This window comes from Danio rerio, chromosome 6 (genome assembly GCF_052040795.2).
Source record: "Danio rerio strain M-AB ecotype USA chromosome 6, GRCz13ab, whole genome shotgun sequence".
In the NCBI taxonomy this organism is placed as follows: domain Eukaryota; kingdom Metazoa; phylum Chordata; class Actinopteri; order Cypriniformes; family Danionidae; genus Danio; species Danio rerio.
Window position 1 is genome coordinate 8,469,418 of NC_141026.1, and position 27,743 is coordinate 8,497,160.

The 27,743-nt window shown below is 35.8% G+C and overlaps 1 protein-coding gene and 1 long non-coding RNA gene across 13 annotated transcripts in view; one reads left to right on the plus strand and one right to left on the minus strand.

Annotated features, from left to right (window-relative positions):
* Positions 1 to 27,743, plus strand: part of myh10 (myosin, heavy chain 10, non-muscle) — a 121,150-nt gene that overhangs the window by 47,354 nt on the left and 46,053 nt on the right. For 8 of the 12 annotated variants that reach the window (XR_015493171.1, XR_015493174.1, XR_015493170.1 and 5 more), the window contains 16 exons: positions 108 to 200; positions 823 to 886; positions 2,476 to 2,574; positions 3,248 to 3,391; positions 4,292 to 4,387; positions 7,754 to 7,872; positions 9,494 to 9,646; positions 11,332 to 11,505; positions 11,817 to 11,990; positions 14,034 to 14,148; positions 23,487 to 23,680; positions 23,763 to 23,884; positions 24,240 to 24,309; positions 25,966 to 26,126; positions 26,256 to 26,364; positions 26,491 to 26,622. Coding sequence is in view for 6 of the 12 variants with exons in the window: in XM_087256509.1 (XP_087112635.1) it covers positions 108 to 200; positions 823 to 886; positions 2,476 to 2,574; positions 3,248 to 3,391; positions 4,292 to 4,387; positions 7,754 to 7,872; positions 9,494 to 9,646; positions 11,332 to 11,505; positions 11,817 to 11,990; positions 14,034 to 14,148; positions 23,487 to 23,680; positions 23,763 to 23,884; positions 24,240 to 24,309; positions 25,966 to 26,126; positions 26,256 to 26,364; positions 26,491 to 26,622 (2,019 nt within the window). In the remaining 6 variants the exon portion in view is untranslated. Of the gene's footprint in view, positions 1 to 107; positions 201 to 822; positions 887 to 2,475; positions 2,575 to 3,247; positions 3,392 to 4,291; positions 4,388 to 7,753; positions 7,873 to 9,493; positions 9,647 to 11,331; positions 11,506 to 11,816; positions 11,991 to 14,033; positions 14,149 to 18,281; positions 18,348 to 23,486; positions 23,681 to 23,762; positions 23,885 to 24,239; positions 24,310 to 25,965; positions 26,127 to 26,255; positions 26,365 to 26,490; positions 26,623 to 27,743 lie in introns of all 12 variants that reach the window. The other 4 variants (XR_015493169.1, XM_087256506.1, XM_087256507.1 and 1 more) reach the window with 1 other exon arrangement.
* LOC147843355 (uncharacterized) lies at positions 4,292 to 8,093 on the minus strand. The gene is made up of 2 exons (XR_015493210.1): positions 7,010 to 8,093; positions 4,292 to 6,811 (listed from the first exon to the last, which is right to left on the minus strand). It is a non-coding gene; the product is annotated as an uncharacterized LOC147843355 (long non-coding RNA).

A 27,743-nucleotide genomic window follows, 5' to 3' on the forward strand; every position in this document is an offset into this window, starting at 1 on the left:
TTTTTTCCTCCAGATTTTTTTTCAGAACTTCAAATTTTGTCCGTACTTGTATGAAATGCAATCATCCTAGTGGTTAGTGTTTCTAATCAGTGACCATTGCTTTATAGGGAGAGTTGGAGCGTCAACTCCTACAGGCAAATCCTATTCTGGAATCCTTTGGAAATGCCAAAACAGTGAAAAATGACAACTCTTCACGTTTTGTAAGTTGACCAGTTACATCTAATCTGACTATTCCTATTGTTTTTCCGACTGTAATGTTGCTTCAACTTTAAAACATATAATTAATCTTTCTTTACTTAAGGCATTTGCACACATTTAGTGTGCATGTAGCATCTGAAAATGGACATTTAGGCACGCACGCGCACACACACACACACACACACACACACACACACACACACACACACTCACACACTCACACTCTCATCAAATCCACATTCAGCAGTCTGAAAGATCTAGGCGTCTGTCTTGCATCGGCTCTTCTGTCCAGCTGATTGAGTTTTCGCTGGCATGCGTTAAAGTCAGCAGAAAGCTTTTAAGCACACAAACAAATCAAAAGCCACAGAGGAATTTGTTTCTTCAGGCCTTCCTCTGGGGAATTATATTGGGGGCATTTGTTGCAAATAAGCATGTCTGTAAGCTTCTAATTACCAGTTTCGGCTTATACATACTCAAACCTCTCTGTCTGATCGATAACAAGACAACAATAATCTCTATTTATTCTTAGAGATGTTGGTTAGGCTCATAAAATATAATGATATTTCCATGATGCAATTGAATGGTTTGTAAAGCATGAACAGTAAAAAATCTGTCTTTCCACAGGGCAAGTTCATCCGCATCAACTTTGATGTAACCGGTTACATTGTGGGGGCCAACATTGAAACCTGTATCCTGATCTGATAGCCGTTCCATTACATTTAAGCAATACTGCAAACAGCTGTCAAGTCAAAGCAAGCATTCAGAAACACCGAAATAGTTGAGTTTGTGTATGCATCATCAATGTTAATGGTGCAACTTTCTATGAACTTTTAGAACAGCAACACCGTTTTGTACAGCTACAATAGATGGTATACAGTAGGAAAAAAAGTCATTTGAAGTAGTATCCCAGATAAACACCACATCATAAGCAAGCTTTGATTTAACAAATAAAATTGTTTTTACTATGAAAATGTTTGTACAACCCCAAAGCAGAAAAAGTTGAGACAGTATGGAAAACGCAAATAAAAAAAGAAAGAAGTGATTTCTAAATTTACTTAGACTTGTATTTCACTAAGACAATACAACAAACATTATTTAATGTGTTCCTCATGATTTTTTTTAATAAACAAATTCCAATTTTGGCTCTTGCAACAAATTTTTACTTTTAAATGCTATGGACACTGTTAACATATGGCTTCCATTTGACACAGTACAGTTTTCACTGGCATTTGTGGATGTGAATATGTATGGTGGTACTTGACGAAGGTTTGCCAAAGTAGCCCTGAGCCCATGTGGTGATATCTCATATAGATGATTGACAATTCTTGAAGCAGTGCCGCCTGAGAGATCAGAGGTCATGGTATAGTTCAGCTTAGACTTGCCCCCTTTGTCGGACTGTAATTCTTCCAGATTCCTTGAATCTTTTAATTATGCCATGCACTGTTGAAGGTGAATTATCGAAATGTCTTCCTATCTTCTTTGAGGAACATTGTTTTTAAACATTCAATAATTTTCTCATGTATTTGTTGGCAAATTGTTTATCCTCGGCCCATATTTGCTCCTAGTGGACTGGACCTTTCTTGGATGCAACTTTTTTACCAAATCATAATTATTATAGTTACCTGTTGACATCACCGGTTTCAAATCACATCCTTATTTAAACAATTCCTCTCATTACTAGCCGTAAATTGCTCCTGTCCCAACTCTTTTTTTTTTTTTTTTAATGTGTTGCAAGAACCAAAATTTAAAACATGTTAATTTTAAAAAACACAAACAATGAAAATCATGAGCAACCCATTAAATAATGTTTGTTGTTTTGTCTGCAATAAAATATCCTACACTGTAAAAACTGTTCAGTTGACTTTACTTCAAATAAAGTGAGTAAACCCATTTTCTTAACATTATTAAGTTATTAGAGGTGTGTGTGTGTGTGTGTGTGTGTGTGTGTGTGTGTGTGTGTGTGTGTGTGTGTGTGTGTGTGTGTGTGTGTGTGTGTGTAATTCCTAAAAATTAAGTTAAATTAACTTAACAGTTCTGAATTACAAAATAATTACTTCCAGTTTTGAAGTAAGATCAACTTGTCTCTTTAAAGGCAATGGATTGACTCACTTCTTTTAAGTAATTGCTTCTTACAGTGAACTCTCCTAACTATTTTTCTGAGTTGGGGTTGTAAATTAAGGTGGCATTAAAAAATGTGTAAAACTTAACTTATTTGACACAAAGTGATATAAAATTGGCTGTACAATAGGCTTCACTTGCCCTTAACACAATCTCAAGATCTTCTTGAAAAGTCCAGGGCCATTCGCCAAGCCAAAGATGAACGCACCTTCCACGTCTTCTACCAGCTGTTGGCCGGTGCTGGAGAACATCTGAGATGTGAGTGATTCTTTTAACATGATGACTAGGGTATCTAGAAATGAACTTGCACTTAGATTAAAAAGTCTATATAAACATGTTTGTGTCCTTTAATAAATTTGGGATATTTTTAATAATAATAGTGATGATAAAAAGGAACAAACTTGCTATGAGGTCTGAGGTTGCTGTATGTTTTTGTTGAACCCATCTGTTCATATTGTTTTAAAGCTATACTGTTTAAATTTGTAAAGCCAAATGACATTAATGTGGAACATGTCACCAACTACAGCAATGTGAAATAAAAGTGCTCTTGAGCATAAATGCTGCTAACAATATAATCAAGTCTGCCTCCATGTGATCTCAGAATATATGATTTTATATTCTGCTTTTGTTTGTAATTTCATTACCAGTTGCAGTGCCTGATTGGATTGTAGTATATGAGTACATCGTTTCGTACCACCTTCTTATAGTCTGGTTTTCATGTACTACCTTGCTTCAAAAAATAGATTGTAATGTCTCCACGTAGTTATTTGGCTTGATTCATGTCTTGTAGTACTTTAAACTAAGACTTCTTTGAATATTTATGATAAAAATGAATTGTAGAAATGCCAGTGCTGATGGAAAAAAAAGGTAGCATGCGTTAACACTCCCTGTGATTGCAGTTGTGTGATTAATCCTCTTGTTCTTTTGGCAGCTGATCTACTCCTGGAGGGTTTCAATAGCTACCGCTTCCTCTCCAATGGTAACATTCCCATCCCTGGCCAACAGGACAAGGATAATTTCCAAGAGACCATGGAAGCCATGCATATTATGAGCTTCAATCATGAGGAAATCTTATGTAAGCATTCCTGAAACTTACACATCTCTATGTAGTTTATTTATTGCTGTTTTATATAGGCTTGCTAGTAAATCATAGTTCTTGTTAAGCATTTGTAGAATTTTCCCCCCTTTTTATTATTTGGATTAGATTACCTTTTGCATTCACTAGCCCAGTGTTTCCCAACCTTGTTTCTAAAGGCACACCAACAGTACACATTTTCAACCTCTCCCTAATCAAACACACCTGAATCAACTCATTAGAATATTATAAGAGACTCCAAAACCTGAAAATGGGTCGGATACTGTTGGTGTGCCTTTAGGAACAGGGTGGGGAAATACTGCACTAGCCCATGTGCAATGGTCCTGCGGTGGGATTATTCTCTTTTAATTAATGGGTTTTTAACAGTATGTGTTAAAATATCAAGCTGTCCACATTAACACATGCATTTTTTTATATTTTATAACTTAAATTACACAGTTTACCATACAAACTGAATATAAGCTACATCTCCAGTATACTTTTTCGCACCTTGACAAAGACTGTAGAAGCCGTCATGCCATTAAACACAAATAAACAGTTCAACACAGTTTAATTGTTTGTGTGTTTGAAAAGTTTGATTAGTGAGAACCAAAATTTGGCATAGATTTCTCAATATATAAAATCAGGTTTGCTTACAGATAAATAATTCCTTAATTAAACCAGTTAGGATCTTTAAAGAAATGTATAAAACTTATTTGATATATTTATGAAAGGTTAAGTGGAATTGTTATCAGATAATATAATTAATATTAAGTATACAAAAGTCTGCCAAGTTCTGGTCATAGTGGTTTTGTATTATAAGCATGCCACACTGGACAGAACTTTTTTATGTCAAATCCCTGCATACAGTTGAATGTCCTTGTTTTTCTGTCACTCCAGCAATGCTGAAGGTGGTTTCAGCCGTCCTGCAGTTTGGTAACATTGTGTTCAAGAAGGAGAGAAACACAGATCAGGCCTCTATGCCTGAAAACACAGGTACCACATACTCGCTCACCTGTTTCAAAGGCATTTTTGATGGGGGGTGGGGGTGGTGATTGGGAGGCTATGATGGGCAAGGGCTGATGTCTCATGTGTTGTGCGTTTTCAGTGGTGTGGTGTAGATGTAGAGCTGTTCAGAAACGCAAGGTGAAACGCTAGTATGGACGCGGATCGTTTTCATTCTAAAATGTCATTTTGAAACTTAAACATACTAGTGTAAATGGGGCCTTAGACCGTACTCACACTAGGTATAGTTGCCTCGAACCGGGCCAAAGCACGCTTGTCCCCCCTTCCTTCTCCCTCGACGGCCCGCGCTCACACCACAAACGGGCCTGGGCACGCTTACGTCATCGCTGCTGCGCTGTTCAGTGAGAAGCGCTCTCTCACTCGGCAGCACAGTGGAGATTTCTCTAGTTATATCGTTTCAGTCGTTTGTTATGCAGTGACATGCAGTCAAATATTTCGCCAAGCAGTCCTTAGGGATGCGGTGACACGCAGTCAGATATTTCGCTGAACAGATCCGCCACTTTTGACGCTCATAAACAATCATAAAGCCCTCGGGCTGTAGGAATGAGGACGTCTGCTGAAGCCGCGCAGCTGTCGTGCTGTGAGCAGTTCTTGTCTTTAATAAACTACGGCAGTTTGCGTTCACTGAACAGTAAGAATGATTAATAAATCCATATGAAATAGCCCCTTAAAAGTCACGACTCGCTTTTAGTTTCGGGCTTTGTCGCGTTTTGCACTCACACACAAGCGCACCGTGCCAAAGCCCAAGTGAACCGCGCTCAGACACACCTCTTCCAACCGGGCCAGGGCCGGCCAAGTGAACCGTGCTTGAGCCCGATTCAGCGCACTCACACTTCTCAAACGATCCGGGAAACAGGCCTGGGCATGGTACGGATGGCATAGTGTGAGTAGGCCCTTAGAGACATTCTGGCAACACCTGAGCCTTTTATTGCCTGTTGTAAAAAGAGCATAATAGGAACATTATAAATTTTTCAAAATTGCAAAAAGCCCTATTTTAACTTCCTAATGTGTGTGTGTTAAAAATACTCATGTGTGTGCATAGTAATGCTTGTCACAAACAATCTATCTGTGTAATAATGGATTTCTTATAATTTTCAATCAAGTATCATAACCTTCTTTCTCCTCTTGAAATTACTTTTTGAAAAAAGGACTTAACTTCCGTTTTATGGTGACTTTAAAGTGACGTATAAAAACAAGGCGTTTTTTTTGTATTTACCCAAGCTGTTTTTGTTTTTCTCACAGCACAATATAATAAACGTTCTGTGGGGTATTTTAAACTTAAACTTTAGAGACATTCTGGCAACACCTGAGCCTTTTATTGCCTGTTGTAAAAAGGGGCATAATAGGAACATTATAAAGATTGCAAAATTGCATAAAGCCTTATTTTAGCACTGAGTTAACATCTTTTTTCAGTAATGGAAATTTGAATGCATTATGTGATCGTACTTCAATAACTCCATAAATCATTTGGCAGTGCATTAGCATTAAAGTGTGTTCAGTATCCAGACTGCCCTCCAGTATAACCCATGCACCAGATGTGCACTGCGTTGTTTTGACAAATTACCCGTTGGACTTTGCTTGGGCTCTTTTAGTGACAGCTCGAATGGTTCCTGGATCCATTTCATATTAAAAGAAAATACCAGAATAGTTGTGCTAAATCAAAACGCGTTTACGTAAGAGCCTCAGAAGCAACCGTTTTTTACAGCCACGATGCATTCCAGCAGGCTTACTCCACTGGCGTTTGAATTAATTTATTTTTATTCTCACCGTTAATGGAAAGATATTGAAACTTTCTTCTGTTTAAGCCACGGTTCAAGCTTTTGCATTCGTAACATAAAGCTAGAAAGTTATAGTTCTGCTGGTGGTCCTGAAGGGGAACTTTTTATGGCTGCAGAATGAGCTGTATGGATTTAAAAGTCAGTAAATTGCAATAACGACCTGGGTTATTTGAAATATCTTTTATACACGAGCAAATATGCCTTATAATAACTTCTCTCACCACCATTTAAGTGCATAAGGGAAGCTCCTAAAATCCTATAACTCGAGAAGGAATCGTACCATTTTTGGTCAGTTTGCATACAGATATTTTTTTCATCTTTCATTTTTATTTCTATAGCGCTTTTATTCTGTAGGTTGTGTCAAAGCAGCTTAACATAGAAGTTCTAGTAAATTGAATATGAACGCTCATCGTGAAGAAGCTGCATGTGTGAGTAGGTCACTAGTCTCAAGCTCTTCCCTCCTTCATGACCGCCACAGCATCTGCTCAGAATACGGCCTGATCTAGTATTAAGGAGACCTCGAGATAATAAAAAAACAGACTAACATAAGCATAGATGCCATTCAAATTATACGTTTTTTTGGGAAGTGTTCCTGGTTCCGGTTGCCCTAATTAACCTCCTTGGGCAGGGGTGTCCAAACTCTGTCCTGGAGGGCCGGTGTCCTGCAGATTTTAGCTCCAACTTGCCTCAACACGCTTGCAGGGATGTGTCTAGAAAGCCTAGTTAGAGCTTAATTAGCTAGCCCAGGTGTGTCTGATTGGGGTTGGAACTAAACTTTGCAGGACACTGGCCCTCCAGGACCAAGTTTGGGCACCCCTGTCCTAAGGCTTAGTGGCCACATACGTGGACAGCGCATTTTAGCTTTTATGTTTTATGTTTTGTTACTAATTTCGAAAGGAGCACGTGGTTATGATTGAACACGACTGGTCCTGCATTAGCCAATTCATGATTTACCAATCAGATGATTCCTAATTCACTATAATGTAAATAAGCAGAGTTTCTCAGTTATCTTCGCCTTGAAGGATCCCTCCTTCCACCCCTACTCCTCCACCTTTTTCTCTATAGGGCGGCACGGTGGCCCAGTGGTTAGCACTGATACCTCACAGCAAGAATGTCACTGGTCCAAACCCTTAACAGGCCAGCTGTTGATTCTGTGCAGAGTTTACATAATCTTCCCATGCTCGCGTGGGTTTCCCCCGGGTTCTCCGGTTTCCTCCCACAGCCAAAAAAACATGTGTCATAAGTGAATTGATCAATTTAAATTAACACTATAGTCGAATTCCTAACCAGCAGTATTTTTTTCTACACAGCAAATTTGATCTGTCATCAACTCTAAAAAAATGGTGGATAGTTCTCCAGACCTACCTGAGCTCAAACTCCCTTCTTGCCCAACAAACGGGAGGGAGCCCCGGACTCAAGGATCTTATGAGCTCAGGGCTCTCTCCCAGGACAGCTTCCCAAACTCACTTTATAATCAATCATCAGCTATGTGTGAACTCTTGAACAATCCTTTAGAGGACTTGGATTTTAAAAGCATTTGTGTTTTATGTGTTTTCAGCTGCTCAAAAACTTTGCCACCTGCTCGGAATGAATGTCATGGAGTTCACTCGTGCTATCCTGTCTCCAAGAATCAAAGTGGGCAGAGACTACGTACAGAAAGCCCAAACTAAAGAACAGGTAATGAGATAATCACTTCCCCTTTGTAAATCTGTCAGATCACCACCCCTTCAGCTATAAGACAATGTTTTCTTTTGGATCCTGATAATTTCCCTTTGTACCTCTCTGTCCATTTACAACAATAGGCTTACAGTGTCCTGTCATAAAATTGTCATCACTATTATTCACATTTAACTGTGCAAATGAATGCTTTTCTTAACATTTAAAAGTCCTGTGATATTAAAAAAAAAAAAAAAAAAAAAAAATATATATATATATATATATATATATATATATATATATATATATATATATATATATATATATATATATATATATATATATATATATATATATATATAAGCTAGTTTTAAGGATATCTATTAGCTAGCTGTTCCAAAACAGTGAAAATTCACATTTACACTTCCTGACAAAAGTCCTGTTGTCAATTCCAGTTGTAAGAGCAGCAAATAATAACTTCTAGTTGATCATTTGGAAAAGTGTCAGAAGGTGGATTTTTCAGATGAATCATCTGTTGAACTGCATCCCAATCATCACAAATACTGCAGAAGACCTACTGGAACCTGCATGAACCCAAGATTCTCACAGAAATCAGTCAAGTTTGGTGAAGGAAAAGTCATGGTTTGGGGTTACATTCAGTATGGAGGTGTGCGAGAGATCTGCGGCGTGAATAGTAACTTCAACAGCCTGAGGTATCAAGACATTCGTGCTGCCCATTACATTACAAACCACAGGAGAGGGCAAATTCTTCATCAGGATAGCGCTCCTTCTCATACTTCAGCCTCCACATCAAAGTTCCTGAAAGCAAAGAAGGTCAAGGATTGCTCCAGGATTGGCCAGCCCAGTCACCAGAGATGAACATTATTGAGTATGTCTGGAGTAAAATGAAGGAGGCATTGAAGATGAACCCAAAGAATCTTGATGAACTCTCGGAGTCCTGCAAGAACACTTTCTTTGCCGTTCCAGATGACTTTATTAATAGGTGATTTGAGTCTTTGCAGAGATGTTTGGATGCAGTCCTCCAAGCTCATGGGAGTCAAACACAATATTAAATCTTTTTCCACTGCACCATCACTTTATATTCTTTACTGTGCATTATTTTTTTAAGTGACAAGGCAATTTGTCTAAGCAAAGTCAGACCTTACTGTCCTAATTAAATAATTAAAAAGCAAGGTATGATCATATTTTATTCTGGTAAAATAAGTGTAATCTAGAGGCCTTTGCCTTTCATATAATCCTCTTCTGATACCAAATAGTCAACTAGAAGTCAAGTTATTATTTGTTGTTCCTAAAACTTGCATAGGAGACAAAACTCTTGTCAGGTTGTGTACATAATATAAAATGTGCTTGAGTTTCACCACTCTCACTGGCAGTTGAGATTACGTCAAACATCGAATAAAAAATGCCCATTTCAAAGCACTTCATTGGCCTTTTTAAAATTGTAAGAAATTTTTTTTTAAATAAAAACAATTGCAATAATAATTGGAGCAAAACTAACATAATTACTAATTAAAATCTTAATGTTTAGTCTTAGATTATATTTTGTGTTTTTGCATTAATATTAGCTTGATTATATGTTCTAATGCAAAGGTTTGTTGACTTTCTCTGTTTCTCTATCTAGGCTGACTTTGCAGTGGAAGCCCTGGCCAAGGCCACTTATGAAAGGTTGTTCCGCTGGCTTGTTCACCGCATTAATAAAGCTCTGGACAGAACCAAGCGCCAGGGAGCTTCCTTTATTGGCATCCTGGATATTGCTGGCTTTGAGATTTTCCAGGTGCGGCTTCCTCGGGTTTAGTGCTCAGCTGTCTGTTAGATATTAATCACTATGCTGCCACAAATCAGAGCTTGTGCGATTGAATGTTTTTAGAAATTCAGGCAATGCAAGTACCTGAAAATGCTAAAAGTTTCTGTACTTTTGATTTTAAACATCAAATATCACAGATTTACACTCACCGGCCACTTTATTAGGTACACCCGTCCAGCTGCTCGTTTACACAAATTTCTAATCAGCCAATCACGTGGCAGCTACTCAATGCATTTAAGCATGTAAACATGGTCAAGACGATCTGCTGCAGTTTAAACCAGGCATCAGAATGCGGAAGAAAGGTGATTTAAGTGACTTTGAACATGGCATGGTTGTTGGAGCCAGACAGGCTTTTCTGAGTATTTCAGAAACTGCTGATCTACTGGAATTTTCATGCACAACCATCTCTAGGGTTTACAGAGAATGATCAGAAAAAGAGAAAAGTAAGCAGGAGTTATGTGGGCCCAAATGCCTCTATTGATACCAAAGGTCAAAGCAGAATGGCCAGACTAGTAAGGAAAGGCAACAGTAACTCAAATAACCACTCATTACAACCGAGGTATGCAGAAGAGCATCTCTGAACACACAACACGTCTAACCTTGAGGTGGATTTTCAGATGCCTTCAATTGATTGATATTTTTTCATTTTTAAAAAAAGTGTAATATCAGAAATGCTAAATATATTTGAATGGACTCTAGAACTAAATGCATGTAAAACATTGTAAAAATGATTAAATTTAAATCTGTCATTCGGATGAGATGTTAAATCGAGGTCCTGACTCTCTGTTGTCATTAAAAATCCCATGGCACTTCTCGTAAAGAGTAAGGGTATAACAAAAGTGTCCTGGCCAAATTCCCTCCATCGACCCTTAGGATCATGGCCTCCTAATCATCCCCATCCACTAAATTGGCTCTATCACTGTCTCTCCACTCCTCCTACAGCTGGTGTGTGGTGTGCGCACTTTTCGCTGTTGTCCTGTGGTTGCCGTCACATCATCCAAGTGGATGCTGCACACTGGTGTCGGTGTAGAGAGACCCCCCCATGATTGTGAAGCGCTTTGTGTATATGACCATACACAAAACATGCACTATATAAATTCACATTACTTACTTACTAGATAATGTCAATATTATATTATTTAAATGTAATTGATTAAACATTCTTATTCATTATTAGATTTTAGTTGTGCTAAATCATTAAAAACATTGTCCAGAAAAATGTACATGTAAATGGAAACTAATTTTACAAATATAAAAATAAACTTCCTAAAGATTTGAAGATATGACAATTGTAAAACTTAATACATTTTGTTGTTATAAATTAAAAAACAACAACAAATTAATTTTGAGTACAAAACCTAGTTATTGCTCATTTGAGCTTTCTTCTTTCAGGTTTCATCTCAGAGCTGGACTTTGCTTTGGATAAGATGCATCTGCTAAATTGAATAATATAATTATGACTTTGTTAGGAAACCAAATAACAAGGTTTACAGTAAACAGTGTAATTGGACACCCACTCATAGCTGCGATATCCAGTTAGTTGATATCGATGTTGCAGATCTTGGTTAAAGAGCCAATTAGGCCTGTTCTGGGGCTAAAAATACTACGGACAAAGACAACTCATTCATGCTTAATTCTCTTCTATCTCTCTGTAGCTCAACTCATTCGAGCAGCTTTGTATCAACTACACCAATGAGAAGCTCCAGCAGCTCTTCAACCACACCATGTTCATCCTGGAGCAGGAGGAGTATCAGCGGGAAGGCATCGAATGGAGCTTCATCGACTTCGGCCTCGACCTGCAGCCCTGCATTGACCTCATTGAGAGACCCGTGAGCAGCTATTCGCAAATGAAATTGTCCTTAAATTGGTTGATAGAAATGTTTTTGCTCCTACTTTATATTACAGGGTGACTGCGGGGTCTTAAATAAAAAAAAAAACGAATTTTTTTACAATATTTACTGTACACAATAAGTACATTGTAACTGAATAATTTCAGTGTAAGTACATATTAGTTATGGACACTTGATATGAATTAGGACTATATTTTCTAACCCAGATTTGAATGGCAGTAAAGAATGTTTTCCTTTGGCTTTTCTGCAAATATAGTTGTCCTAAATGGTCATTTTTTTGTACTTCTTAGGCAAATCCTCCTGGCGTGTTGGCTCTGTTGGATGAGGAATGCTGGTTCCCCAAAGCCACAGATAAAACCTTTGTGGACAAACTTGTTCAAGAGCAAGGCACCCATGGAAAGTTCCAGAAACCACGGCAGCTGAAGGACAAAGCCGATTTCTGTATCATTCACTATGCTGGAAGGGTATGTTTACATTTATGATGCCACACTTACTTTAGGCCCACACAGAATCTGCGGATCCGAATGGATTTGCATTGTAAACATTAAATAAATGTTAAAATTTTTTTTTTTTTGCCATAACATTTTTTATTTTCATTTTCAGTTTGTACACATTTAAATACAACACTTTACGTACATTTTTATACAACAATAACCTTGCTGCATTTACAAATTATATAAAATAAAAGGATATCTATATATATTAAAAACTAAGCAAAAACAAACATCAAACAAACAAACAAAAAAAAAACGCTCATTTTTTCGTTAATCTTTTCAAAAGTGATCATTATAATGCTTCTGAGTACAATGTACAGCAAATATATATTGAAGAGTGTGTCAATACAGATAGGGAAGACTAGTACTACATTGTCCACACAAAACTTATTCCTCAACTTTTTCCTCTGTTAATTCCACATCTTTGGTTTAACTGATGATAGCACTCCATTAGCCTTATTATACACCCGGCGCAATAAGCTGCAAGACGTGCTTGTCACGATTTGTTGCTATTTTCAGGCCAGCACAACAGTTATTTTTATTACTATTTTTTATTTTTCATATTATTTATTAGATGCCTTTTTATATTTGTTGTAATAAAAACAAGTTTAGATTTGTCCACCTGTCGAGTTTTAGACCATATGGGGCATAAGAATAGATGTGTGTTTGGATATAACTCGCTTTTTTATTATTGTTCATTTATTTTTTTGCTGGAAATTGGAACTGAATTTAGAAATAGTTTTGAAACACATCTTTGTGCCTAACAAACGAAATGAAATATGTCAGCTAATGGATGTGTACAACAGTTTCCTCATCCACGAAAGTAGAAGTGTAAAGTAAAAAGTAAACATTAAGTAAAGAGGCCAAATGGAGTACACTCATTCTTTATCCCCGCACTGCAGATGCTCTGTTAACCATTGTCTCACTAGTGAAGTTCTCAGTTTTCCACTTACAAGATCCGCCATCTAAATAGAAAACACTATTGACTCTTAAAGGGAATGCCGGATGACACTATGGTTGGTTTCATGCTCAAAGCTTACCGTAACTTATTAAGAGAATAAGCACAACACCATTAGACCATGAGTCGTGGCGCAGAAGCTGTCCGTAAAATAGCAAAAGTGGATTCAGACAGAGCCTTAATGCTTTTGCGCCATGCCCTTTAGACTTTGCGCCTAGATCATTGAAATAGAGCCCCATATGTTTTCAAATATATGCTGTTTAGCTTTTAGTATGCGATTTATATTTCTAATGGAAGGCTTGAAAACATCTGTCTTATCCATTGAGTAGTGTTTGGTCTTTGCGTTTTTGTCCATAGCAAAGCTACACATAATTTGGCATAAAGCAAGCTGAGGTCTATAGATACTTATTCGCTTCTTTAGTTATTTTTGTTATATATATTATGTTTTCAGTTTTGATTTTCCCAAAATCATTCCGCATAAATCCACAGATTTTTTACAAAATTTTGCTCAGAAATAAATAGATTTTGTGTGGCCCTTCTTATAAGGTGCGATATTTACCTTTTGTGCTTCAGTCTGAATTCAGCCCAGTTGTTAATGTTTAAAAGAAGCCTGGAATGCATGGTAACCTTATGTAATTGGATTTAGTCAGGTCATCCTGGCTTGCAGTTGAAATGTTGCATTGCTGTCTTTCGAGTGCTGCAGAATCCAGCTGTGGTATGTGCTAACCATAGGCCACATCTGGTTCAGATCAGCAAACTGTTTGCAATAGAAACTTGACGCTGCATGAAATGAGGAACTTTTAATATTTCTCTCCCTGAGAGCTGTTTTTAGGTTAAAAGCCAGAAAATTGCTGCTTGCTTTGTTTCCTGTTGTTTAAGAAAAGAACTAAAACGGTTGATTTATACCTTCAGTAATACTTCTATAAGACTATGCAAACAGCCAATGACTACCGAACTGCAGAAGCACAGAATCCAGACTGTGCAGGAGTAATTCAGTTTTTCTCATTCTGAGTGTTAGTTTATTAATGCAGTGCTTATTTCCTTTTATTCTGCAGGTTGATTATAAGGCTGATGAGTGGTTAATGAAAAACATGGACCCTCTGAATGACAATGTGGCTACGCTTCTGCATCAGTCCACGGATAAGTTTGTGGCTGAGCTGTGGAAGGACGGTAAGCAGTTTCTTCTCAACATGTGAAATATTAAACGACCCATTTTTATTGCTCTCGCCCTCCCACTCTGTGAAGAAAGAGACTGTTGTTTTCAATCCTCAGTTTCATGTATTTAAGAAAAAAGAGCTTGTCATGCATTTCAATGGCTTGTGCGAATATCTTAACATAGCAGGAGAGAACTATTAATCCAAGAGGAGAAATGTCAAACAAGAGATTTTGCAATGTATATACCACAGCTGATGTTTTTATATGCTATAAGTGAGAAAGACTGCTTTACATTTGGAATATGTAAATACAAGTGAGAGCAGGGAAGACATATTTAATAGTGTTAAAATACAGAGTGGGACGTGCATGTTTGGTGGCTTTATTTTATGACAGCTTTTTCACTGCGATTCTAGAAAAAATAACACTGTATGTGTGTCAAAGACAAGGCAAATATTTTACAATTAATTTAACATGTAATGAATTTATTTAAAAGTGATTTTATATAGAAGGAAAACATAATAATGCGAGTGCAGTGTCTTTTTTAAATATTTCAAAAGTCTTTTGTGTACATAAATTGCAAAAAAAATGATATTGTATTATTATATTATCATTCAGTAGCTGTGTTCTAAATCACATTCTGCATCTTCTGAAAGTTGAAACTGATTGAGTCACCAAATGTCAGCAGAGAAATACCGAATTACACTTTAAAATGCACCATAAGTATATTGTTTCAAACAGTACTTCAAAAATTCCTTTTCTTATATTTTTTTGTCTTGTTTCTAATCCAAATGTCTAAAAATACTTAAAGGTGCAGTAGGTGATCTGCCAAAATGCTAACCGCTTAGCATATTATCTTTGGATGGCGGGGAGGGACTGGGATTTCAAAGCCACACCTCCTGAAATTGTGAGCGCGCACCGCGTCACAACAGCAGACAGACAACCCACTAGTTCATGTCATTCGGCAGTTAGTTAGTGTTAAGCCAGCGCCGTGCAGAAATTACATTTATAACTTAGCCACACTTACATGCTTTTTCAGAGCGAATATTCAGAGTAGCATGGTAAACAGTATTGGAAGGCTGTCATTGTTCAAAATTGACCCAATGTGAATAAAAAAGCAACTTCAGCTCAATAAAGCAGGTTAGGCGAAATAGCACTATTTTCTGATGTTTTGTTGTTAAACTAAATATAAATCTACATTATCGATGCTGTCAAAGGACCTTATGAAACTGAAAATAATCCCATCAATCTTTCACCGGGAGATTTCAGTGGCTTAACAACACGTCTGTGCATATAAGTCATTCATAACAGAACGCAATCTAACATAAGCTAAGTCCGACTAAAACAGTTTTAAAACAGAACATTACCTGTCTAACTGTAATACTTCAGCCATGGTTTCGTCTTTCCTCCAGTGTGCTAAAGTAACTCGGATATTGATTCAGGTTTTTAAAAGTTTCAATTCAGCATTTGATTTCTCCCGGTCTGTCTCGTGACCGCGCGGCGCTTCTGCAGACAGGCACGTGCGAATGGCGGATCTGCTTGAACAGTTGCGCAGAAGTCCAAATCGACATTTGCTGACGGACAGTCTGAGCTGCTTATCGGAATTGTGGGAGATGTCGGTCCGACAATATTTAATGGATGAACATTTTTTAGTTTTATGCTTTACCCAGAATATAGAAATACATATAAACACATTTAGATCATTTACTGTAATCATTACTATTGGACTGTGTGGAGACTTTCAACCAGCACAACAACAAATGTTTCTGAAGACAAAAACCTACTGCACCTTTAAATCAAAAAGCATTTTCTAGGCAAGCAAAAAATCTTTGAATTATTTTAAGAAATAATAAGTCAAAATTAAGTGAGTTATAAATGCGGTTGGCAGTATAATCTTAAATCAAAAGGAAAAACAAGATTCTGTTGGTTACCTCATTGGTAGGTTATTTTGAAAAAAATGTTTTTTCTTAAAACATGCAATATTTTTTGCTGCTGGGTTTAAGAAGTTTTAGGACTAGACACAAGACAAAAAGGTTTCAAGTCAGAAAAGCATTTTTTTGCTCTGTAAAATGTTCAAAAACCACTGAATATGCAGTTTGTTAGCAGTATTTCAGTGTAACAATTCATTTTAAAGAGCCCCTTATTATGCATTATAAAATGTCATATTTTGGTTTGGGGTGTCTCCAACAACAGGCTGATAAACATGCAAGGTCAAAAAACACTTTCATTGTCTTAGAAAATGCATTTATTTGACTTAATTATCCCAACGACTCCCATATACTTGTACAGAGATTCATTTATTCCCAAACCCCTCTTTTGCATGATGCTAATCGTCAGTGTTTGGTCTGAGTCTAGTGTGATTGGTTGACTAGGTTCAGCATGAGATGGAGAGAAACGGCCAGCACCGTTATAAAGTAACACAGAGTATATATGTGAACTCGATGCATGCAGGCAAAAGATCAGAACAAAAGACAAATCATTAATTTGACTCTATAGAATTAATAGATTTAAACACAATGCAAGGTACACTTTTAAGATTTAAACCTCAGCTGGATGTTTCCCTTCGCTTACAGCTGTGTTACACACTGCATGGATGGTTATTTTCAAAAACCCATAATAGGGGCTCTTTAAAATCATACATATAAAAACCCTTATAGTTATTTAACAATCTGTGACATCATCCAAATGACAGCTGCAACTCTGATTTTGCTTCAAAAGTAATTGATTATTTTTAAATATGTTAATTTCACAATTTCATGGTCTGGCAATCTAAATGACAAAAAACACATCATCAATCAGTGAAATGCCCCTAAAAAAGCTATTTATTGTTCAGTTGATTTTGAAATAAGTAGATGTGATATTTTATATAGGTGTCCAGTTGATAGCCTGCAATATTAAGCTGAATTAGAAGTTTCATCGCTCAGGTTAATGCTTTGTTTAGTGTAATACAGATTCTCTGTTAACCGCAGTGTCATTCATTACACTGAACTACAGTATGCCTGTATGTTTGCAAGCAATACTTTCTTATAAATAAAGCTGCAACAGGAATTTTTTGACTTAACTCATTATCTCAGGAATATTGTTGTAACACATTAAATGATATAGACGTAAAACCTTGGACTATCAGTATTTTCTCCTTTTCTGCAAAACATAATTCAGTATAACAAAAATCGTCTTTTAGCGTTTTGTCTTTGACCCATATACTAATATCCTAATAATGTAGTTGTAAATAAAATGATTAATATATTCGCAACATACACTGGGGGAAATAATTATTCAACAGCTTAAAGATGTCTCTCATCTGGAGAATGAAGTGAAATATACAATTTTTATTTATATTTTTTTTACAGACTTCAACAGAGTATTAAAATCTTGATGGTTCTGTGGGTCTCGTTTAGCCAAATCTGATCTTTATTTTCTATTTTCTATTGGATTCAAGTCAGGTGATTGGCTGGGCCATTCTACAGCTTGATTTTCTTTCTCTTAAAGCATTTGAGAGTTTCCCTGGCTGTGTTTTGGATCATTATCTTGCTGAAATGTCCACCCTGGTTTTATCTTTATCATCCTGATAATGTAGATGTTGTGCTGAAGCAGCCAATATTCATTTACAATGACGAAAGGTAGAGGGTTGCTACTGAACTACTGAGAGATTTCAGCTGCTGTCTGGGCTTTCACTGCCTTTCTGCACCTCCCTTTCTTCATGTGTTCAATACATTTTTTCTATGTCATTTTATTTTATTACACATCATTTGTAAACCAATAAGATTTGTTTTCTTTTCATATATGTGTTTATTTGTTTATAAACATCTGGTGAAAATTTCAAGTCAACAGCACCTCTAGAAATATGTTTTCTGAGAAAAAAAGGTGACATGTTTAATACTTATTTCCCCCCACTGTAATTACCTAAATGAATACAAAATTAAAATTGTGCGTGTGTGAAGATCTTAAAAAGAAAAGCTACCGAAACATTACACTATTGCAAATGGAAATAACTTACTGTTGCTTGTTCTCACCTGTGTTGCAAAGCACTAACCAGTGTGTTTACTACCATTTATGTCTTTATGTTCTAGCTGTGTTTTACTACTTTTTTATTTTGCTTTTTTTTTCTTGTTTATCCCCCCCTTTGCCTCTTCTCTGTCTCTCGACCATAGAGATTCAGAATTTCCAAAGAGCGTCTTTTTATGATGTCTCTAGTCTCCATGAATCGCCAGGTGAAGGTATACGATGCTGTAGGTCTCTGCTTACCAGCGCATTGTGTACTTTCAGACTCTCCCATGGCTTGTAGACCTGGGCCCTGGACCCTTTAGCTGGCTAACTTTAGAGTTAGCTGGATCCATTTGAAGCAAAGCTTGACTTGGCTGATTCATTCAGATGTCCAAATGGCTTGAATGAAGATTGCATGAAAAATGAGTGCATGTGCATAGAATTAATGGAGAGTATTGACGTAAACAAACTATTTGAGTTTCTGGGTAACTCTAGGTGACCTGGCTACAAGGATTAGGGCCCTGCTTGTTCCTTAGTGCCTTTCAGCAATTTTGAGCAGTTCCCATGCCCTGTAACTGTTAATAATTAGTCTAAAAATTGTTAAAGGAATATCAAATATTGCAACTTGTCAGACGATATTAAAAAATGTCTTTTTGATGGGAAGAAAACAAGTCAATCTTTCAATATTTGTCAGGAACATGTAAGCAGCTCTGGAAGATATTAGAAGACCACTTGAATTTTCTCATGGATTTACTTGATTTATTAGTTATGGGTTTGAGTAGATGTGTTGCAATTTATTTCATGATGGTCTGATGACATTTCTTTAAAAAAAAATTATGTAAATAAAAGCTATTTATTCTCAGAAGATTTCAATTATTAAGTAAATATAAAATGGTTAATGAAAAACGGGTTATGCCACCAAATATTGATTTCTGAACTCTTTCTGAACTCACATCACAATCACATTGGGTAATGTTTAAACCGAAGTTAAAAATCACAACAAAAAGATTTAAATTCAAAAATATATAACAGCAAAATAGTTTACAGAATAAAAGAGTTTAAACTTGGGCTGCACGATATTGAAAATATTATTTTATTTTTCTGCGGTAAATATTGCAATATAAATACTGTTTCAGAAGATGGTTTGAATAGCTCTATTTGACAGTTTTCTGGGAAGTTTTTACTTTTATTTACTTTTTGTTTTGTTTCTAGTCAAAACACCAAAAAAATACCAAGTAACCAACTAAAAATATTGCTTGGTTTTCACTGTCAGAAGAAATAAGTCAAAATCAAGAGATTAACTAAAATTCTAAGCAAGAAATTAATTTTATTTTTTATTTTTTTGCATAGATAATACAGTAATTAAATAAAATTCTATACTGTGGCTCCTGGTCAACTATCATTCAGATGGGATATTGCATATCATTGCGATATGTTTATTGCGGATGCACACATTGCGATATCGATTTCACTGTAGAACATATTTATAAACTATATACTATAAACTATATAAATTTTCTCCAATAATTAGATTTCTTATTTCACCCTGAAATCTAACAGATAATAAAAAAGTAATTAATGATTTATTAATTCATTTTATTAGTTACTTACACATATTTATACATATTTACATATTTTGCTTAGAATTTAATAGAACAGTTAAATGTTAGACTTAATTGTAGAAGTCTATCAAATATTTATACTATTATATATTTTTTCTTAAAAAACAACAACAAAAATTTGTTAATTAAAATTATTTTTATTACAATAATCCATATCTGCTTGTTGAGTCTGATGTCACGCAAAGTGGCTTCCGGGTCCAAACTGTATGGGGAGACTCAACAAATGGTAATAATAAACGTTTAAAAAGCAATATGCTACTATCGAAAATCCCAATTGCAATATACAGTTGAAGTCAGAATTATTAGCCCCCCTGACTTATTAGCCCCTCTGTTTATTTTTTACCCAATTTTTGTTTAACAGAGAAGATTTTTTCAACACATTTCTAAACATAATAGTTTTAATAACTCATTTCTAATAACTGATTTATTTTATCTTTGCCATGATGACAGTAAATAATACTAGATATTTTTCAAGACACTTCTGTACAGCTTAAAATGGCATTAACCCCCCGTATCTTAGACAGTTAAATATAGTGTTTGAAACATTTCATATGCTACAAAACAGTTGCAGGATGACACTGTATGTCTGTAAAAAAATATAAAACATTTAAAGTATTTTAAACTGCCACTTAAGAGCTAAAATGTGCTGTCAACGTATGAGCCACTAAGCCCTAGGAGGTTAAAACCACAACAAATAAAGTGTCTGTGCACATTATGGTTATTTTAATTTTAAAGAGTTACTGTTGAACAAACAGTGAACACAAATGAACAATTACAAAAGGTAAAAATAGTAAAAAAAACCCTAAAACAAATTAATATTTCTTATTTAATTTGTAATTATTATTATTTTTTTATTTGTGAGATTTTGGCTGAAGTGATCAATGTGTGTGGTATACCATTTTGCCCCTGCTTCTCGCAGTCAGACAACTTGTTTGTTTAAAGTGTCAGACGGTGATTTGATAGGCCGTGTGTGAGGGAAATGGAGTTTGGGTGAGGGGTGGAGGAATTCTGTAGTGTCTCCGACAGGCAATGTGGAACAATACAGGTCTTGTTTCACTGGAATCCAAAAGACTTGCTGTCTGGGCCAGTCAACACTGACAGCTCAGTAGATTCTCCATAGAGGAAACGGAAATCATGTCAAGAGCCTCTTTATGAGCAGAGCAGTTGCTTGAAAGCGGTTCTTAACAATGACGTTTACAGGAGCGTAGCAAGACCTAGAGTTTCATAGATCTACTGTACCAAATGTACTTAGACATTGTCATCCTCCCTTTGATTTATAAATTAATTTGTCTTTGTATTTTTAATTGTTTTAACAGATTAAACATTTATAAATACCTTTTCTGATTAGAATTTAGCCATTTATTGCTATGCACATTTATTTATTCAGTTGCTGAAAGGATACTTTTTTAGCAGTGTGACTCTGAGTGACAGAACTTCATATCTGGGTCATATTTCACTCCAAGAAAAAAAGCTTATTTTTTTCTTAAATTAGATTACCACATACATCCAAAGCTTTTACTTTTTTTGTCATTTGTTGTTGTTGACTTATTAAAATCTCATTACTCTAATACAATAGGAATAACATCAAACCTTTTGTTTGTATTATTATAGTAAGCATTATCCGCTTGTTAAGTGTGACGTCACGCGAAACGGCTTCTGGGTCCAAGCGCTCTATCAAACTGTATTGGAAGATTCAACTAATAGTAATAATAAACGTTTATAAAGCGATGTTCTACTTTTAAAAATCACAACAGAAACTATGTTTGTACATCTATCTCCCACTTTGAACTGTTAGCAGATGAACATGATGTATATAAATGACCTTCTACCTCTCCTGATGCCTAATTTGATTTCCCGTTTTCTAGATGTTTTTACTGGTCAGTTCGACATATCTACTTTGTATTTGAAATATTTAGACATTCGAATTACCAATGAGGACTGGAAAAAATCTATCAAGGTCATAACCAAATGTTCTACATGTTACATGTTCTATTAACTCAAGAGACCAACTTATCCAATGTAAAGTAGTACATCTGCTTCATTATTCTAGGGTTAAGCTTAATAAATTCTACTCCTCCATCTCCTCTAAATGTAACACATGTGAATCTGTGGAAGGCTCTTTAGGATATCTTTTTTGGTCAACGTTTTCTAGCGAAATTTTATATTTATACTAGCCTAGAAATATACAGTTGAACTCAGAATTAATTGTTCCCCTTTGATTTTTTTTTTTTTTTTTTTTTGGTTTCTTTTTTAAATATTTCCTAAATAATGTTTAATAGAGCAAGGAAATTTTCACAGTATGTCTGATAATATTTTTTCTTCTGGAGAAAGGCTTATTTGTTTTATTTCGGCTAGAATAAATGCAGTTTAATTTTTTTTAAAAACCATTTTAAGGTCAAAATTATTAGCCCCTTTAAGCTATATTTTTTCGATAGTCTACAGAACAAACCATCGCTCTGCAATAACTTGCCTAATTACCCTAACCTGCCTAGTTAACCTAATTAACCTATTTAAGCCTTTAAATGTCACTTTAGTCTGTATAGAAGTGTCTTGAAAAATATCTAGTGAAATATTATGTACTGTCATCATGGCAAAGATGAAATAAATCAGTTGTTAGAAAAGAGTTTTTAAAACTATTATGTTTAGAAATGTGTTGAACAAATCTTCTCCGTTAAACAGTAATTGGGGACAAAAATAAACAGGAGGGCGAATAATTCTGACTTCAACTGTATATGTGTAACATTGTTAACCTATGTATAATACTGGAGGAAAGAATACGAAAATGAAATGAATATTTTCTCAATTTGAATGAGTATAGCAGCTTGGACCTGAAAACAATCTTCTATGCGTCACAACTTAAGTGAATAATACCGTTTATTTTAAATACTTTTCAGTTTGCATTGTTTGCATTGTTGTTATTATTTGTAATTTATTATATAATAACGAGAAGGAATGATTCTGCATTTTATAAATGAAAATTATTTGGAATATGTGCAGATCTTAAAGTTAGCACTTTTATAACCATTCTTTCTGCCAAATAGTTTAATACTTTAAAAAAGAATTAAGAGAAATTATAAAACTAGGAAGGCAAATTATTCACCGCCATAGTTGAAATTCATTCTTGCACCAATTTGTTGTTCAATTTATTAATAACCAAATTATTGTTCACCAGTTTTGTAAATAAGAGATGCATTCAAAGTGTTGTCCTATTCACAAACAATTGATTCCTACTTTTGAAAACACTGTGTCTCGATGAACTGCTGGGTTTCGGGGTGAAATATGTCCTATAGATGGTTGTGTGGTTCAACCTTCCCTTTGATTTCCTTTGCAGCTTGTGCTTGTTTATAGATGTAGTCTTACCCTTGGCTTTCTCCATCTATTTCATGTCTCCATTTGCCTAGCACTGGACCTGCTGGCGTAGTAAGGGCCGTTGGCTCTTGGATTGACCGAACTTGTGGCATTGAGTCAAAATACACTGTACCACTTTCAGAAAGCTATTTTCTGCTTTCTTTTGGGATATGATGACTGAAAGAATCTAAGGAAAGCTTTTTTTTAAAGCGCAGAAACACACAGCGTATTTTGACCTTCTGCTTGGTTGTTGTTGAATTAGAGTTTAGATGTAGATTTCCCTCTTTCATCTTCACATGATTTGGCTGTGCTGTGTCACTATTATTTAATTCTATTGCTTTAAATACTCTTTCACAGACCTAACTGATTGGTATCTTGTTTTCTTCTCACTCTTCATGGCAGTGGACCGTATTGTTGGTTTGGACCAAGTGGCAGGAATGAATGAGACTGCATTTGGAGCCGCATATAAGACCAAAAAGGGCATGTTTCGCACTGTGGGTCAACTATATAAAGAGTCCCTTACAAAACTCATGGCCACACTCCGAAACACCAACCCCAACTTTGTTCGCTGTATAATCCCCAATCATGAGAAGAGAGTAAGTGACATTAGTGCCTTTAGTCTGAAGTAAATCTGAGTAAAAATACAGCCCATTGTCATAATCTCTGTTCTTCTGTTAGGCTGGTAAGCTGGAGCCCCATCTGGTTCTAGATCAGCTGAGGTGTAATGGAGTTCTTGAAGGGATCCGCATCTGCAGGCAGGGATTCCCTAACCGCATCGTCTTCCAGGAGTTCAGACAGAGGTGTGTTTCAGAGATGTGTTCAACAGTAGAGAACCATTGCACCTCTTCTTTCTGTACACTGTAAAATCCAACAGTCAACTTTATCAAATGAAAGTTTATGAAAGTTAATTCTACTCATTTAAAAAGAGTTTTGAACTCAGTGTTAGTAGTGAGTCAATTAAATACCTTAATACTTCAACTTAAATGGATTAAGTACTCCTACAGTACTCATATAGATTTTTTTACTCAAATGGTTTGTTGCAATCGGTTTCCTCAAACGGTTTGAGTTACCTTAACTTTTTTGGTTTACAGTGTAGCATTAGTTTATTGTGTTATTTTCTAAGTGATTAAACTGTGATTTCTGTTTTCATTTCAGATATGAGATTCTTACTCCTAATGCAATACCTAAAGGCTTTATGGATGGCAAACAGGCTTGTGAGAGAATGGTGAGATATTTTAAACCTCAGATGACTATAAAATGAGACTGGAAAGCTCTCATATAAAGGTCTAAAGTACAAAATAAACTGAATAAATCATAATATTTAAAAACATCAGTATATTACTAAATATTTTTTAATGAAGACATTCTGGTGTAAGCTTCATTTAGCTTATTTAGAAAGAAGGTAATGCATATTTTTATTCTGCAAGAATTCAAGGTCAAGGTAAAATCTATTGTATCCCGTAGGAGAAATTTGTTTTAGAACAAAAAGGTTCTGCTGTACATAGACACCCAACAAGACAACATATAACATACATACACATTAATAATCTGATGCTAAAGTACCTCCTAATTTATACACCGTTCCATAAAAATAAAATAAATACAATGTGCCCCCACTGCCCTCTGTTATGCCAACCAATGCAGCTATCTTAATCTTTGACCGCCCTACCCTACTTGCTCATTGATCAATTTAATTGTAAAAGGAGCAAAAGAATGTTTATATTTATTATATATGCACAACGGGACCCTGTATCTTCTGCCAGAATTCATCAGCTTATACTCCAACGACAACACATGTTCAAAGACTCAAAACTTTAGTGAACCAAGTGTCTCAATTCCCATGATTTTACCTGCCAGTCTCATCAGGTGTTTACCTGGGTTCTCATTTATACAGTCAGATTTCCAAACCAAACAGTAATTCCATATCCTAAAATAGACTCCAATATTGAATTTCATCAATTTATTGAATTGATGAAAAGTGACAAGTTTAAGTAGCAATGTTCTTTTGAACTTTTTTCCCATCAATTTCTAGGAAAATGTTGATTCTTCTCCACAATAAAAATGTTGAGCAGCTGTTGGTAATGAAAAATATTCAGCTGAACAGAAGTGTAATTGTTTTAATATGTTCTAGATAAATATCTAAAATACACTCAATTTAAATATTAGATTTTTCACGATGAAAACATGTATGGCCATATTCCAGTCTAAATAATAGACATTTCAGAATCACACCTGATAGTGCCTTATAGCAATGCTCGTATATAATAATATGTCATTTTTATAATGGACCCTTTTCACATTTCCAGGTTTATCAACAGCAGTTGTCATAGTTGTATAAAGCGCAGTGAATGGGAGAGTACAACAAATAATTTTTTTACATCCTATTTGATAAAATAATGGAAGAAAAACTTCACGATAGTGTTCTCAGGACTTTTAGGAAAAAGGAAAAAAAAAAGTTTATCGCATATGTGATAACATTAGCCAGAAGACGTCACATTTACTGTCCTGCTCAATAGACACTGCTTTAGAAAGGCCTCACACAAGCGGTAATTCGTTTTTTTTTTTTTTTGTAATTTGTTGCAAAGATGATGTAATACATACGTGAATACATATAAATGTACATAGTTTTTTTTTAAATATCTAAATATTCAAAACTTTCAAGGATTTATGATTATGATGACTTGTGGTATTGTGAACATGGTCCATTAAAATTAAATTAATATTTAAAAATATAAGGACACTTAAAGTTTAATTGTTCTGCTTTCAGTACTTCGACGTTACATTTCATAGTTATTTAATTCTGAATAATGTCCAGTACTAAAAAAGTAGCATTAGAAATTTAGCTGCTGATCAATATGAAGCATCAACTTAATATTTGCAGATTCGAGCTTTGGAGCTCGACCCAAACCTCTACCGCATCGGTCAGAGCAAGATCTTCTTCCGCACTGGAGTTTTGGCGCACCTGGAGGAAGAGAGAGACCTGAAAATAACAGACATCATCATCTACTTTCAGTCGGTCTGTCGAGGATACCTGGCTCGCAAGTGAGTACAAAGGCAAAAGACTGAAAAAAAAAAACTAATCCACAGGGACTGGTGAAAAAACATGCAGCTTTTACTGTTTGTAGTGTACAAATTTACAGTATATGAAATGTGAATGTGTTTGTTTCTTAGGGCCTTCGCTAAAAAGCAGCAGCAGCTAAGTGCTTTGAAAGTCCTCCAGAGAAACTGCGCTGCTTACCTGAAACTGCGCCACTGGCAGTGGTGGAGACTCTTCACTAAGGTTGGTCTAGGTTGATATAATTCTTAGGATGGTTTGACCAGCTAAATCTATGTGGTTGTCCTAACTTATTTGCATTATTTTTGTAGATGTTTTTAATTGAGACATGCATTGGATCCATGTTTGCAGGTGAAACCCCTCCTCCAGGTGACCCGCCAGGAGGAAGAGATGCAGGCCAAGGATGAGGAGCTTATTAAAGTGAAGGAGAGGCAGGTTAAAGTGGAAAACGAGTTGGTAGAAATGGAGAGGAAACACCAGCAGGTTAGCACATGCATTACCACCCACTTCCTCCCTCGCTCTTTAGAAAATTACATTAATATTTAGTGTGGTAAATCCAATATTGTTAGACCTAATGTCTGATTCAGTGAGGAAAATTCAAGGCATTTTAACACATCTACGCTTGAGAACTACGGGTATGAGATATCATAATCATAATAGAGATTTGAAAGGTTTTGATTTGTAAACTTTTATCACATGAGAATGTACAGAGCTGTTTTTTCGTGAAGGGAACACACACTAGAGCAGTGGTCACCAAACTTGTTCCTGGAGGGCTGGTGTCCTGCAGATTTTAGCTCCAACCCTAATCAAACACACCTGAACAAGCTAATCAAGGTCTTACTTGGTATACTTGAAACATCCAAGCAGGTGTGTTGATGCAAGTTGGAGCTAAACCCTGCAGGGACACCGGCCCTCCAGGACCAGGATTGGTGACCCCTGCACTAGAGTTTAGATTCTCTGCCCGAGCCCAGACTTGACCTGACCCCGATATTTTCTGCCACTATTTTTTCCCATTTCCACTGACTGGAACAGTACGGAACAGTATCGGTCACCTTTATCAGGCTTGTGTTACCACTACCTAAAAGGTACCAAGAGTATCCTTTTGGTGGGCGAGGTGTACGACAGAAAGTTTCAGTTGACATCATTCTCGCTCGAGGAAATCTCGCTCAAAGTAAAGCTGTACGGGTGGTCCCATACCATATGAGAAGCTCTTCTCACAGAACAGATGCTATATACACATAAATACTTGATAGATCAATGATAGCCTACAGTAACGACTGCAATTATATAAAATAAATAAATAAATGCAACATATATGAACACATACAGACTTCTACTGTCTCTGATATTTCACCATTTACAGAAAAACTGCACGCAGCATATTTTGAGTCCTTATTTAGGTTCAAAAACAACACATAACATATAACCCATTCATTGCAAACCTCTTATCTGTATCTTTAATCTTCAACAGCACATGTAGCCTCTTTTACAAAGTAATTCCGTCATTCCGAGTTCAAAATAGTCCAAAAGGCGATAATAAACATGTCAGTTTGTTCATGGTTTAGGTTGAAAAAAGAATCATTTGTTTCAAGAATCATTTGCCT